Below are 15,388 nucleotides of genomic sequence, written 5' to 3' on the forward strand. Positions count from 1 at the left end.
CTATTGATTATTAGACAGCAGAGAAGAGCAGAACGGATTGAAGGACAACAGAAACCGAAGAGTACAGGACAGCAGAGACATAGGAGTAGAGGACAGGATGAGCAGTGGAGGACAGCAGAGATCGCGCAAAGAGACAGGATTCATACAAAGTCACATCCAGAATTTTGTCCATATCTTGATATATGTCTATCCAGTACGATTGGGTTTTTTTTTTTTTTTTTGGACAGGACTAGGCACAACGAGTCTTACTGAGATTTTACAGAAAACACAGAATTGACATTTTGGTTCATTTTGTGTCTTTTACTGGGAGAGATTATTTTGTGCCTTTTTTTTATTGTAGAGATGGGGTAGTGCATTGAGTCAGAATTCAGGGAAAGAAATCACTTAAAGATACCTTTCCGATAGAACAGGACAGCTGCCATTAAAAGTAACACATGAACACCAAGATTCCTTCAAGTGTTTGTCAGCGTTCATCTGCCCGAACCCTTGTCAGCATTAGTTATGTCCTGTCCCTGCATCGTTGCATTAATCGTCCAGTCTGCATTGTAATGATTCATTTCAACAGCACAACTATATGCTACATGTTACTTATAAGAAATGTAACTTTCTGAAAATGTGGAACCTCCAAGTGAAGTCATGGTTTCCTGCTAAACAGGTTTTTCTTCACTAAGATCAGCAAACACAGCACAGGGTTGTTTTTGCAACCTACCAGCTTATCTGGACACTTTCTACTGACTGTCAACCAAACATGAGAACACAAGCCTCACTGTGTTAACAATACTGTACAGCAGCACACACAGGAGGGAATCAAATAACAAACTAGACTATATCACAATAATCTGAATCTATTTACTGCATACTGCTCCTACATCCCAAGTGGAACAATGCTAAAGTAAGAAAGTGCTTTTTAACATTGTGCCTTCTTGAGGAGAGGTAGAAAGGGCTTAACACTCGCTGTGCAAATATGGACTATGACAGCAAACACAACAGGGCTGTAAGATCAAATGATAAACAGGTGGCTTAGAGAAAAACATCCCTTTTTTCTCTTTTCCTCCCTCCTTTCAGCCACAGGTCACAGAGGTCAAACTAACTCTTCCAACTGCCTCTGAAGTAAAGTGGGTAAGGAAGACAGTTTCCTGACAGCTGCTTTTGTCATTACCATGCTACCTGGGAGAAAACACACATTTAAGATCCAAAACGCAAGAAAAACCAATTGAGGATCTATTTTTCTTCAGCCTGTCATCACTCCTTTAATGCTCAGATGTGTATGCTAAGGAATGTAGAGCACTCAGAGGTCTGAGGGGGTTGACTATTTATATTTCAACCATGACAGAGAGAAGGGGGGGAATGCCTACAGGTTTAAGTGATGCCAGAACAAAAAGAGGAATGGGATTTAAAAACTAACTAACCACATTCAAACTGGGAGCTTAAAGACAATGAGACCACCACAGGATCAAACTGAAACATTTGTTCTTTAGTAAGCTCATGTTACAAAAGCAGTGGTGCATTTTAAGCTTGAGGATATTTTATTATTTGAGAATTATTTTAAATTGGCAAAAAAGATTTTTCATGACATTCTACATGCCTGACTTTATTTTCTTTTGCAACTATTTAACTCTTTGTATTAAAAAGACTTTCAGATAAAGACTGTTTTCTGTCTGGTTTCATCGTCTGTTGTATGGTTTACATTTCTCACATTGTTCATTATTTTTTCTGGCTAAAAAATATTTTAATTGAGTTTAAAGCTGGGTTGAGAACCTCAGCTGCTACTTTTTTTAATTTTTTTTTTTTTTTTTCTCTGCTTCTCTCAGGGGACCATATATCAATGCTGGTTTACTTCAAACCAGAAACAAAACTATCTTCATATATGTAAGCCACCTGATGAGCTGCAGCTTGGCCTCAATTTGCCCCCTTCATGTTGTGCCCTTTTGGAGGAGGTTCGGCTGGAAAGGTAAGTACCCTTGAGAATCTAAGTTAATTCATTCCTCATGGAAAAATGCCCACTGCTGCTTCAGCAGGCTGCAGAGGCACCAGCATGTCTGAAGAGTAACATTTTGCTCATCAGCGGAAATGGACAAGACCATCAGCCTCTTGTGCTAAAAAAAAATAAACCTTTGTCCCTTTTATTCCTACTAACTACCTCATTTGACAAAACAATGGCCAGTGCCAGCAATTGTTTTCTAAGCTGAGGAGATGGACTGGGAGACAACAAGAAATGTAGACTTTTAGCAGATGCCCTGTTGTTAGTTTGCATGAATGAGGTGTGTACTTGCCAGTTGAGGAAGTGAATTACACAGTTCTCAATGGAGGTCCCTAAGCAGAAACAGAGTCAGCTCACAGCAGCTTTCCATTTTTATCACAGCAAATAATGGACACAGCCTGGGAAAAAACATCCGTCAGCAGCTACATGCTCAGATGCTCCAAGCTAGGCAGATATGGAGAGACATTGAACAGAGCCAGAAAAGTTGCTTTATCATGACGACGTCTCTTATCTATAGAAACAGTTATCTAGAATCCCCACGGAGACAGGTCTATCTTTACCCTTCATAACTGTAAATGTAAAGGACACAGATGTTCTGTGGAAAAGATCTTCTAAAAGACTATTGCATTTAAGGAGCTTTGTGTGTGTGTATTTGAATTGTGTCTTATTTCTTTCTATTGGATCCTGAAGAGAAACACTACTTCTGTATGTACAACTAACAATAAAGCTTTGAATTGAATATATTGTTGTACATTAAATCAATCTCCTTATTGTGTGCATGAAGAAATCACGTCACACGTGCAATTGGACAGCAGAACAGGGGTAGGCACCTCATTTCAACAAAGGTTGTCATTTGCTGTTACAGCCTGTAATGAGGTGTTGTGGAAAAGCAGTTCTGTGGATTGTTATTGATGTGTTTGGATTAAATCTTTCACTGGATTGAAATGTATGGTCAGGAGAGTTTAGTAAATCTTCAAATGGTGAGTTCAAAGACCATTTAGAGAAAAGACTGTTTGTCATTGGTCTGATCCTCACACACTGGGCCATTAGTGTGTTTTCCTTCTGTATAGGGCTGAACAGTTTGGTTCCGGAAGTAAAGATCCCATTCATTTTCTCCATGGCGGATTTGATTACTAACCATAATGTCATAACCATCACAGGTGGACTGACCACGAGCTACCTGAATGTGTATGTTCCTGTAGGAGACACATGTATGATATCAACCTCCTTTTCAGACAAACTAGATTTATTCACGATATAGGGGCAAAGAACTACACTACCCACGATCAAAGAGTGCCACAGAGATGTCTCTGATTGGTTGAGCTTGCTGTTACCATGGCAATGTTTCCCACAACGGATTGTGGGATGGGTAGTTCCTTGACTCCGGACGAAAATGATGTACACAGTCTTGTACCTTTGCCTTTTTTTTTTCCCGTTTTGGTGCCAAATTAAATGTACTATAGTCACGAGTGTTGGGGTAGCAGATCGTCTTGGTTCCAGGCACCAATCTGTTGCAATAAGGATTTTGTGAAAAATTAAGGTAATTATTAACAGTGTTACCTGAGAGGGATCTTTATTTTTAAATAATATTTATTTGTAATAGTTTCTAACAGTGTTCATAGGAGTGGTTACAGACATTGACATAAACAGTTATCAGCTGATTTAGAGAAGAATAACATATGTAAACTCACCTGGATGATATTTAATCCTATTGCATTCATACGTGAGTGTAAATAATGATGAGTGGGGTGAGACAAGGTGTTATATTGAGCTAGCCAACTTTTTATTTTGAAATTTATTTTTCAGTAAGAGGATTTGGTGTAGTGTTCCTTCGTTTAGAGAAATTTTCACTAACTATTATGTGACGTGACAGTTGAAACGTTAATACGTTGGTGAATGTGTGAAGAATCTGTTAACAGACTTCTCTTCTGTCACGGAGCGATCGCTGCCTTAAAGCCAGCAGGAACATGACAGCGGTCCCACAATTTACCACTTTAATCCTCTAGTTTCAGTCCAAACACACAGAGCTCTAGTTTGAAGTACAAAAAGCTACGCAATCGCGTTTAATCGCACGGCTACCAGTGTTTTCTAATCTACCACCGATACAGTCTCAGGACCTGTTTTCACTCAAACGGGGGCATGGCGTTCGACTGCTCTTATGAATGGTCACTGTGGAATCCAGACAACCGACCTGACACACTGGTTCTGAGGAATTCAAGGCTTCTTAAAAGCAGTCGAGAAACCAAGAGGTGATATCAAACTGATTTGACTTTTGCTACTATTAGGTAGCAACTTTAGCATACAGGTTGGATAAGTCATTGGGTTTACAATCAGTGTCAGCTAAGCAGGCAAAGTACTCAAAGGAGACTTCAGCAGGCTGTTCTGGACACCACTTTCATAACACGTAGTTTGTAGTGGACATGTTGAATCTAAAATCCACTTGACCATTTACTGTCTAACTTGACTACCTTGTTCAAACTGCGGTCTACTTGATTACAGATAATACATTTTCTTTCTCTTCATCCAAAATATACAATCTCAATCCCTTTCACCAGAGCCACATTTAACTACAAAAGGTCCAAACCTAAGGAAAGTGTAGTACCTGACCATTTTGAATAAAAAGTATCAAAAAAGAACAGAAATTCAGATTAACTGAGCAACACTCATCCAAGGGGGTTCAATCCTTGTTCTTTCTATTTAAAATCCTCACTTGGTTTTGAGAGGTACCAACAGACATCAGGCTGTTTAGTCTATATAAACGGAGAATCTTTTTTCTCTGTTTAGTCTTTCAAAGAGGACTTGGAATGTTCCCTTCAGCACTTCTCAAAGGTCCTCCATCAACTCCTAACACTGTGCAAGTTGTAACATGGCCAACGGGTAATCAGCAGGTGAAAAGAACAGACTGTTCTACTCTCCTTCAGGTGGGCCCATACAGCTCATCCTAAAGTGGTGTTTATGAATAACTGTGTTTGGAGCAGCAATGTATTTACATTATTACTACAGCTTCTTTGTCATCTCTCATCCACTTGTTGTCCAAAGCCCTTTCCCAGGTTGGTAAATTAAAGAACCTCGCCTCGTTGTCAAGTTTACTACCTTTCCCATCTTGGGACTCATTTCTGCAGCTTCTCACTCAGCAAAATAAAAGAACATTTTCAGATGTGACTTCTGATCACCTTTGTGTGCAAACCTTGAATTTCCCCACTTGGGATCAATAAAGAATTGTCTTAAATATGGCTGCTAGACCAACAATGCACTGCGGTCAACGAAAGGAATATGTCATCTGATAAACACTGAGTCTGATTTTTTTTTTTCTCGATGGAATTCTACATTTCTAAGATGTGACCTACATGTGCACTCACAAAATGGACTAAACTTTTCTCCTCAAAATGCTGTGTTAAGTAGCTTTCCCAAAATGTAAGAGTATGAGAGAAGTTATATGATGTGTGATTATTATGTGATATGTATAAAAGAAAGAAATGATTTATAATGTCTTTGGTGACTGTCATTCCATCCCCTGTCTGCTGAGTCTATTCATTTACATTATCTAAAACCACTGTGTTGATGCTAACAAAGAACCCAAGAGCTGAAAGGAAAGAAGGCAAATACCTTTGCTTAAAGTGGTTTAACAAACACAAATTTCTCCAACTGCTTTATGAAGCATTAGGAACATTCAGGAGAAAACACGAGATGAATGCTTGCTTTGTGAAGACGGGGGACGTACCAATTAAACAATGTCAACATGACCCCTTTCCTGTCTCCTCTGTTGCCCATGTTGTCAGCCGCAGAACACACTCCATAACCCCCTGCCCGAAGTCAGTGATGTGCCCTCTGCCCCCCAGGCATGTTTGGAACCTACCTACATATACACTGGGTAACACAATCCTCTGGCATCCACAAGAATGCTTCTCAGATCAGGAATAGTATGCAAACTGACATCTGGCTTGTGTAGAAAATAAATATTGTGAAATGAAACTGGAGGAAGGCAAAGAGCCAATGTCTTGCTGGGAATTCAAATTATCTTGGCAAAAGTGTTCAACCCTGTGTCTTCTTTAATATAAAACAATACCTTTGACTTCCTAAAAAAAAAAGATAACATTGAGAGAGAGCGTTGTTTAACACCAGTTTCAGCAGATGTGTAGAACACAGTTTTATACTTTCTTATGGCAAAACTACTGAAGCAGCAAATGTGTCATTATTCCAGAATTGAATTTAATGGCATGATTTCATTTCTAGAAGGACAGAATGAGGCTGACCTAAATGTCAAGCAGGAGTGCAGGTCCAACACCAAATCAAATGTTTACAGCTCAGATATAAGGCCTCATCTCATTCATCAATATTTAAGTCTGCATATTGCACTTTCAGAAAACCTTGACAATGAAAAGTGTGAAAGAATGTAGAATGAACATTATGATCCAACATATATGTTCAACTGTTAGCCAATGATTTTGTACAGAGGGCGGATTTAAATTGTATTGTTCAAGTTTTCATAGATTTTAGTTATCCAGCATTGTTCTTGTCTTTTATGGACTTTGTTGGAGCATCTTCAAAAGTATTATGTTTATTGGATAAGTAACTTATTAGTTAGTCAGTTTATGATTTGAGAGATGTTATGTAAGCTCAGGAGGCACAGGATGTTTGCTCGTCAGTATCACAGTTCAATTTAAATTTAAAATTTAAATAATATTAGCCAAAACTCATGAGACTAGTAGAACAGCCTGTCCCCTAAATGGTGAACCATTGAACACATCACTATCTTTACATTCTCTGCTAAACTTCTCCCGACACTTGGCTTGTCTTTTAGTGTTTTAGGAAACATCAATTTCAGCAGCAAATACATTTGTTAATATAAATGTATAATATAAAGCTTATTTAACAGAGCTTCTCAGGGGCCCTCTCAGCCTAATTTTTCCTTTACATCCTCTCAATGGACATTTCAAGCATCTTTAGATAGCAAATATTCACACAATCAGCTCTTTTCTTATCTCTTAGGATACCAAACTGTTACATTTAGGATTATACTACTCATTATGATTTCCCTATAAATTACAGTCCTCTGATGATGGTCCTGTTGGTGTCCTGTTGGCATTGTGTTTTGCCATGTTTTTGTGCCTATGTCTTTGTGTTTCATGATTCGGGGGTGTGCCCACTAGCAGATTCTTTTGCACGACACATTTCAAGTATTTAAAACATTTTTAAAAAGTTAATAGAAGTATTTTACAATTGTGATTAATCATGATTACTCACAATCTCTAATGTGATTAATCAAAGTTCTTTTTTTGAATGGATTGACAGCACTAATAGTATCATTATCACAGTTCTTTGATAGATAAGACTGACTTGTACACGAGTGCTTGACCTCAGTTTTGCATTTATTTAAATGTGACATGTTGTAGATGACGGAGACAAACTGTTCTGTTTTGGTGCAATACGTTGTTTTTGTTTTTACTCTCAATATGAATTATTTGACTCGTCTGCAGTTCGACCATCTTCAGTATTTCGCCGACCTCGGCAGTATCAAACGCCACGTTCAGTTTTTTAAGAGTTTGTGTCAAATCTGTTAGACAAAAAGATTGTGGTCCTTTGGCCACTGCTAAACCCTTGCAAACGAATCAGAAAGACAACGTATACACAACGTATTCACAAATACAAGCAGAGAAAACACATATTTAAATGAAGCCTTGTGCAGTCATTTGGGTAAAAATTATACAAATAACGTCTAATTCACAAACACCCGCGCTAATAGCATGCACAAAAGAGTGCAGCTCTGCAGAGTAAAGTTGCAGACCTTTTTTTCTCCACAATCAGATGCAAAACAAGAGAAAAACTGCACAGAGCAGGACAACTTTTTGGGCATTTTACGGCTGAATATCATTAGTGATATGTTTTGTGAATTAGACCTTGAGAACAAACAGAACAGTATAAATAGCGGGAACAAATGCTGCACAGTTTTTGGAGATATAAGCGGATGCAATCCATTCTTAGTTTAGGCTCCGAGTCAATAAAAAAGGTAAGCCATAATTTAATAGTCTGTACTAACTTCTGCCTCTTTACTTCACCATTTTCCCACAAAGTTTATCTTGGCAAACTTCACTGAATTCAAATGTTCCTGTACATTAAGAGGAGCTGCCCTCCCCTTCTGAAATATGGAGAAGTTCAGTGTTTCACTCTCATTTTGATGAGTCATGCTTCTGGACTTCCCTGGACTTAAATGACTTTCAACATGATGTCATTACAGAATGGAAACAACCTGATAGTGTGTGTGTGTGTGTGTGTGTGTGTGTGTGTACATGCGTGACCACCAAGCGCAGCTTTATAAATGATCTCATTTAATTTCCCTTCCCTTTACTTATTTCAGTTAGTGTTACTGTTGGTTCCTGACAGCTAAATTGGAGAAACAATAACTACTGAGGTAGCGAGCACACTGCTCACCATGACAAATGAGGCTGGTTGGGTTTATCCTGTGTGAGACAAACACATATTTTCAGGATGACCCGCTTTTGTTTTTTCTTCAAGCATAATTCACAATATTTATAAAGTGTGCAGTCACATAGTTTTATCACCACTGGTGTAATCCCAGTAACCGACCACAGACTGGCTTATATGTGGACAGGAAGGGACATTGTTACAAGTTAAGACTTGAACACTTCTACACTTCAAACCAGGGTCCTCTACTAGCACTACAGCACATCACTAATGCATATAGTCTTCAATCCAAAAGCTTGTAATACACAGCAGGGAGAAATTGTTGGAAACCTGTTTTTGTTTTTTTTGCCTCCCACTGGTAATCAGCTCCTTCGCACAATGTCATCTTCAACGTTTGATGTGTTCGACCGCACTACAAACCCAAATTGTTCAAGTAGCAGGCAGGTTCATAGGGCTGGCCAATACGACTAAAAAAAGTTATCATGATAAAAAACTTAATATCAGTCCATATCCGTAATAGTCACGATAAATATCAAATCTTTTTCTGTTTTTTTCCCTCCTGAGTGAAAGTGGTAAAAACAAATGATTAATGGTGGTTTAAACATTATTTATTTGTCAGAACAAGACAAACTATACTAGAACAAAGGTATGTTTCACTATCATAAGCACATGATATGAGAGTGCTGGGGAGTAACACTTACTGGCCTGGTGCTTGCTGAGCTCCTTTAAAACTTGTTTGGGACAGTCATTTCCTGCTTTCTGTGTTCTAAGAGAGACATTGTTTCAAGTGGTAGAAAAGGTGTTTCCCCTTTTAGCTGCCACATGTCGTCAGCACAGTTTACAGAGCGTCCTGCCATGACATGAATTTTTGCAATACCATTATCACCAGTGTTCTGTTTTCAGATGCAGTAATCACTTTAGCTTCCATAATAACTGCTCCTCCTGGTGGATAGATTTACAGTTGTAACTTGTTCCCAAAAGTGGCGCTTAGGGCATTACAAGTCCGCCTGCGTTTACTACGCCATCGACTAAGTCAACGCGTCAGAGCTCATTTAAGTCACTGACAAGGTCCCAGCACCAACCCACCACTAAAGGGGGAATTTGTGGTAGCTTCATCTGTAACAACCACAGCGGAGGGTGAATAAAAGTAGCGTTAAAGAGTGAGGGACAACAGCTCAGAATAAGTACTGTGGTTTTCTGCATGTTTCACTCTGAAACTCAGAGCAAAGCCAGCAGTCTTACACTGACCCAGGGTCAAAACATAGACTAAATATTAACGGACAAAGCCTGGGTGACGTCAACCATCTGTTACTACAGGGGGCGCTGGAGTCCCATCACTTGCAGTTGTCCTGCTTGAAATGCTGTCTCACCCTAACTTTCAGACAACCTAACAACATACAAAGAGCTGGAGCTGAGGTGGATTTTAAACCCTTTGACAAACCGTTACACCGCAACCTGTCAATAAGGTCAGCTACATGCCCATTGGTTGGCTTTTATTAGTCAAAAGACTAGAAAAGCACTATACAAGCTCAAGTCCATTTACCATGTTCCATTCTGGGATGGAAGTGGTATACTGAAAAATACCAGCAAGCCAATATGCATTGTCTTGCAGGCTGATTATTATTGCACTGTGGATCGAATGTGGCCCTTGGGCCTCTAGTTTTACATCTGTGTCCTCGACGTCCAATATTTATGCATTCCAGTATAATGTTTATGAATGCACAAAAACTGTGCTAATAAATTGAGTGTATTTGAAAATGTCTTTGTCTTTAGCTACAACTTGTCGGTCTATGAAAAAGTTAAATATTTGCCAATAGATGGCACAATTTGAAGAGTTTCTGCAACTCTTTAAAATAAAGAGGGGGGGGGGAGTTTTTTCACTCTTGAAGCAACCTTGTAAACCTTTGACCCTTTTCAGATGACAAAATGAGGTAATAGGAATTCATGTGACATGTCTGGACAGTACAGGGGCTTGGTGGGGGCTTTGAGAATAATAGGACAAACTCAATCTGACAAGAAGACTTATGTGGTGTTTCAAACAGACTATGACCTTTCAGAAATCAGCTGCTGGAGTGCATTGATGAAGGTGGTTTAACTGCACCCCCCTCCTATCTCCCACAGCCAACCCTACCCTCCCCTCCCCTCTAAGCATTACTGACCCTCCACCTGGAATTTTCCCTCCAGAAAATACGAGCTGTTCTGCAGGTTGGGGCAGATGGGGATATCATCTTAAACCGCCCAGTCCCCTGTTCTAAAGCAGCTACATAGCACAGCCATAGTGTTGTCTACCATGATCTGCAGTGTTTTGTTTTTTGAGAAAGAACAGTTTCACTCACAACCTGAAACATTTAGTATTTGGGTCCATCTCAAAGTTTATTATCACAATCTGACCGGAAGAAATTTGAATAAACAAAACAGCACTACATCAAATGGAAAATAGATTCTAGTTTTTACACTGCAGGTCACACCCCCCAGTCACACACTGATGGTAGAGGCTGTTATGTATTATATACATCATTGTCCCAGGGTAGATCCAGTTTCAAAGTGTTTCAAGGCACAACCAGGACAGTATATGTATATGTCCATATATGTATTGGTCCATATTATCATTTAAAATGTATGCTTAGACAACAGGAAGCCTTTCTATTAACTTTCCATGATCCTGATTACTTCTCTCAACATACACTTTTTCAGCAGCCCACACTTCTCCTCACATCTGTAATTGCAGTTTACCACCCTGGGCTTCAAACTGAAAATCCCTTTAAATGCATTCCTCTTTGATGTGAGGAATGCTAAAGATCAAGCTGGAAACTGACCTCGGCGGCTGTCCACTGTGCTGCTAGCTGTCATTATGGAGAGGGTCAATCTGGATTTCTTTATGAACCAAATGTGACCAAAATATCACAAACATCCAGATAAAGACCAGATAACATCAACTGATGGAGATGTGCCTCTAGCTGTGTGTCAACTGAAAATCATCCCCCACCCTCCTACCACACACACACACACACACACACACACACAGGCCACCTGCCCTACAGCCACTCTGACAAAGAGCAGCTCTGTGATCTGTGAAAGATGTGTGGTGTCAGACACAGCTTAGTGATAAAAAACCTTATCCTATCCTGTATTATGACACAAGACCTTGTCGGTTCAGCACTGGTTCAGTATTTGACCAGTCAATGTTTTCTCTACAAGAAGCCCAAGTCCCCATCAGTCTCAGAAACACATACTAGTCCAGAGGGTCTTTTCAAATATTCCAGGTTGCAACTTTAACCACAACAAAAAAAGTGCTTTAAGGACCACTCTTATCAGATGTTTCACTTTCCCACACATGCAGTGAGAGAGCTCATCTTTTTTTTCTTTCCATTATTGTCATCCAGCCTCTATACCAGACAGGTACACAGAATAACGAAATTCCATTGCATCTGGCAACCCTAACCCTAACCCTAACTCTACCCTAATAAAATATAAATATGTACATGTGGAAAAAAATGTTTTTAATAGAAAGGCATTTTTGTGAAAACACTAAACAGGTAGGCCTAAATATAAGAACATGTATATAAGAGAGTACTGTGAATGTATTGTGTATGTACAAGGAGGGTAGTAAAAAGTACAACCTGACAGTTTATATTCTACATGTCTGCATAATTCACAGTTTTTAATGTTGTGTGTGTGTGTGAGGGCTGTGTTTGTCTCCTAAAGCCCAATTCACACATACTCCGTGCGCGCCGCGGTCCATCAGCGCCGCGCACTACGTTGTACTTAGCTGCCACTCTAGCCAATCATTGTGTTCACACAGGGCGCGCTGCGGTCCGTCTCCGGCGCGAGCCACCGACGGCACTGCGCTCTGCAAGTTTCAAATACGCAGCAAGTCTATTTTCGCCGGAGTACGCTGCAAGTTCGCGTCAAGCTGGACAGAATATGACAGCCCGGACAGGAAGTCAGACAAGGAAACGCACAGAGCATCCGGTCAATTTCAAAATAAAACACAATATACGGACTCGCGATCGTATTTTTCATCACTTTATCAACATGACGTCAAAACAGGAACCGAATTAACAACAATGCATCCTCAGAAGGACAAAGCAACATGTTGTTTGCGTGTTTTTCTCTTTATTCCCGCGGGATCTTGTGTCATGGGTGCGCTCCGCTGCGCTGACGTCCCAGAAACAGATCCAGTGTGAATGGGCGCGAGCCGTCCGACGGAGCAAAACCGTGGCGCTGACGGACCGCGGCGTGCACAGAGTATGTGTGAATTACGGGTAAGAGGCTCATGAGGGTGAGCAGCCCTGGTCTAATAAAGTCAATCCGTGTGTTAACATTGTCTTGACTAGGCCTTCTCTAAAACGTAACGTTGTAGCCTTCTACTTTAACGTTGTCACAGTATCCAGCGTATTGCTGAATCAGGCTTACCTTGGGGCAGCGTCCCGGCGCTAATGAAAGCCAGTAACAGGAAACAAGCTGAATCCATCCTCATGAAGTATCACTCGGGCTTTGTACACTCCTGTACTGTGCTTCAACAAAAGTGGAGCGCAAGTCCTTCCGAGCTGTACAAATATGTGGCGGAGTAATGTCTTCCGTTTTTATGGTGAAGAGGCGTGGAAAGTCCGAAACATACCAAAGTCCGTCGGTCAGTGAAGGCAGCGCAGGTGAAACTAAGCGCGAGGACAGGCGAAAGCTCCGCGGGGATTTTGCTGCCGCCCTCAAGGACTGTCGGAAACATGGAAACTCCCAGCGAACAGTGAAACACCTTCAAAGTCTTTTATTTTTTATTTTTTTAACATTCAACAGCAATGAGTCGCTTTATTTTTCGCCCAAAAGCTTGATATAGTAGGTTAGTTTTCAACCTTACGGCTTTATTAGACAATAAACGTAGCTTTATTAGGGACACGTGAAGGTAGCACAACACTGCTCCACCTTCTTTCTCGAAATGTCAATGAACACTCATCAGAAGAATCCCCCGTGTGATTCAGAGCGCTGTATCTTAGGGGATTTCCTACAAATGTAATTTGTTAAATGGCTAGCCTTAGAAAACATAAAATAGAAAACATAAAATAGACTGTAATAATGGCCTATTCATACATGATTAAGTTGCTGTAGCCTAAGTGGTACCATATCTACTTATCTATTTGAATAAGAACTAGCAGACAAAACATTGCTACTTAGGTAGCATACAGTTAGAGTGTATAGCTTTACAAAGACTATTAAATATAAAGTGATTAGTAGACTACCTATTTATTCAGGCTACAGCATGATCTTAATTTGATTAATTAAACAGCAAAAACAGAAAGAAAGAAAGAAATGAATAACTGAAAGCAGTTGTGAAATGTGAAACTCTCAGACCATGTAACAGTCATTCTGTGAAGTCACATCACGGTGATATAAATATCCAGAATAGGCTGAACAGAAATAACCAAAGGAGTTACAAAAGTAACCAAAGATTAATTAAATTGTGTATTTTTTAAATCTTTTTTTATTCTCTGATAAACACGCGATGTGTTATCTCTGACATTTTTTTACGAGTTGACATTTATAATAAAAATTAAAAAAATTTGAATGACAGACGTCTATTCAGATACACAGGGGTGTATTTTATAAAATACAGCGTAGTTATTAGGATTCCTAAACACCCGGATTAAAATACTTAAAAACTGTGTGCTGGTCTCCAGGCTGTTTGGCGTTTCTAAGCTCTAAGTGTTCCTGTATACTTAGCTGTGGATCCCAGTGGTTCTGTGTCTCTGCTTGTGTTGATACCATATACAGTAAATATTAAATGAAGTCTGAGTGGTGACACCCAACTGTTACTGCAGGGGGTGCTGGAGTCCCATCAATGGTGGTCTTCATGCTGGAAATGCTGTCTCGCTCAAACTTTTGATCAACCTAACTGGCTGAGAGGCCAAACTGAGACGGGTTTTAAGCCGCTTTACAAACCGTTACACCGCGCCCAGCTGCCAATCAGCTACTCTCCTTATCGGGAACATTTCCTTTATAAAGCTTAAATGGATGAGTTCACCCCCGCACAATGTGTAGGGCCTACGGATCGAGACATGAGCTAATCAGACCTTCTTCATTTTTGAACCAGGCTGTAAACATGTTAATCTCTGCTGTAAAAACAGACGTTTTGAATGCGTGTGTATGCGACAGAGGACATTTTGCACTATTTAGAATTTATTACTGTAAATATTATTTATCTTATTTTATCTTATTTTACCTTATTTTGGTTGTATTCCACCGTGGGACGGAGACAAACGCAATTTCGATTCCACTGTATGTCTGGCATATTTTGAAATTGACAATAAAGTTGACTTTGACTTTGATGTGGACACTTGATGAACTGCAGGATTTCGAATTTCTGTATCGGCTTCATTTTTGAACACAACAGGTGGCTGCTTGATTGTGCCGGGTACTGTGCCCTTGGTGCCAAATGTATCATATCTGGTCAAATCTGTATATCAGAGCAGTAGTACTTGGTATCCTGGTTGTGACAGGGATCTTTTTGCAAACTGCTATAGCCATCACAGACTTGTTAGATATTGATATTGTTGATAGGACAGCTGGGACAGTAAGATGTTCAAACCATGAAACAATGATGATCACTGAATAGTAAACTCTGTTTAAGGTGAACTGGCTGACCTTTTCTGAATTCCTTAGTTTACCCGGCAGGTAGAGTCTCTGCTGGTTTGTTGTAAATGTAGTCCAAAAGACTGGTCTAAGACAGTCTGGCTCACTTGCTCCACCTCCTGTCAGTTAGTCGTAAGTGGTTTAAATAGAGGGGGGTTAGGGAGGTTATTTTTGGGACCACCCAGAACCAATTCTTTTGTTTTGTTGAGATTCAACAAATCTTGGCTGTTGTCTGTATTCATTCATTCAAAGTGTTTAATTGAAGCTCTGAGAAATATCTATTTTTCTGGTCGGATCAAATGTTAGCTGTGTTCATGGTTCTGCTGAAAAGGATCAGTTTTGAGAGAAAGTGCTTTAGAA

The 15,388-nt window shown here is 39.8% G+C and overlaps 1 protein-coding gene across 2 annotated transcripts in view; it reads right to left on the reverse strand.

The window, feature by feature from the left end:
- alcama (activated leukocyte cell adhesion molecule a) overlaps positions 1–13,079 on the reverse strand; it is a 36,064-nt gene extending 22,985 nt beyond the window's left edge. The window contains exon 1 of one of the 2 annotated variants that reach the window (XM_020646074.3): positions 12,821–13,079. In XM_020646074.3, the coding sequence (XP_020501730.1) occupies positions 12,821–12,884 (64 nt within the window). In that variant the 5' untranslated portion in view covers positions 12,885–13,079. The remainder of the gene's footprint in view (positions 1–12,820) is intronic. The other variant, XM_020646075.3, reaches the window with a different exon arrangement.
- Between the last annotated feature and the right edge of the window lie 2,309 nt (positions 13,080–15,388).

This window comes from Labrus bergylta, chromosome 14 (genome assembly GCF_963930695.1).
Source record: "Labrus bergylta chromosome 14, fLabBer1.1, whole genome shotgun sequence".
Taxonomy (NCBI): Eukaryota; Metazoa; Chordata; class Actinopteri; order Labriformes; family Labridae; genus Labrus; species Labrus bergylta.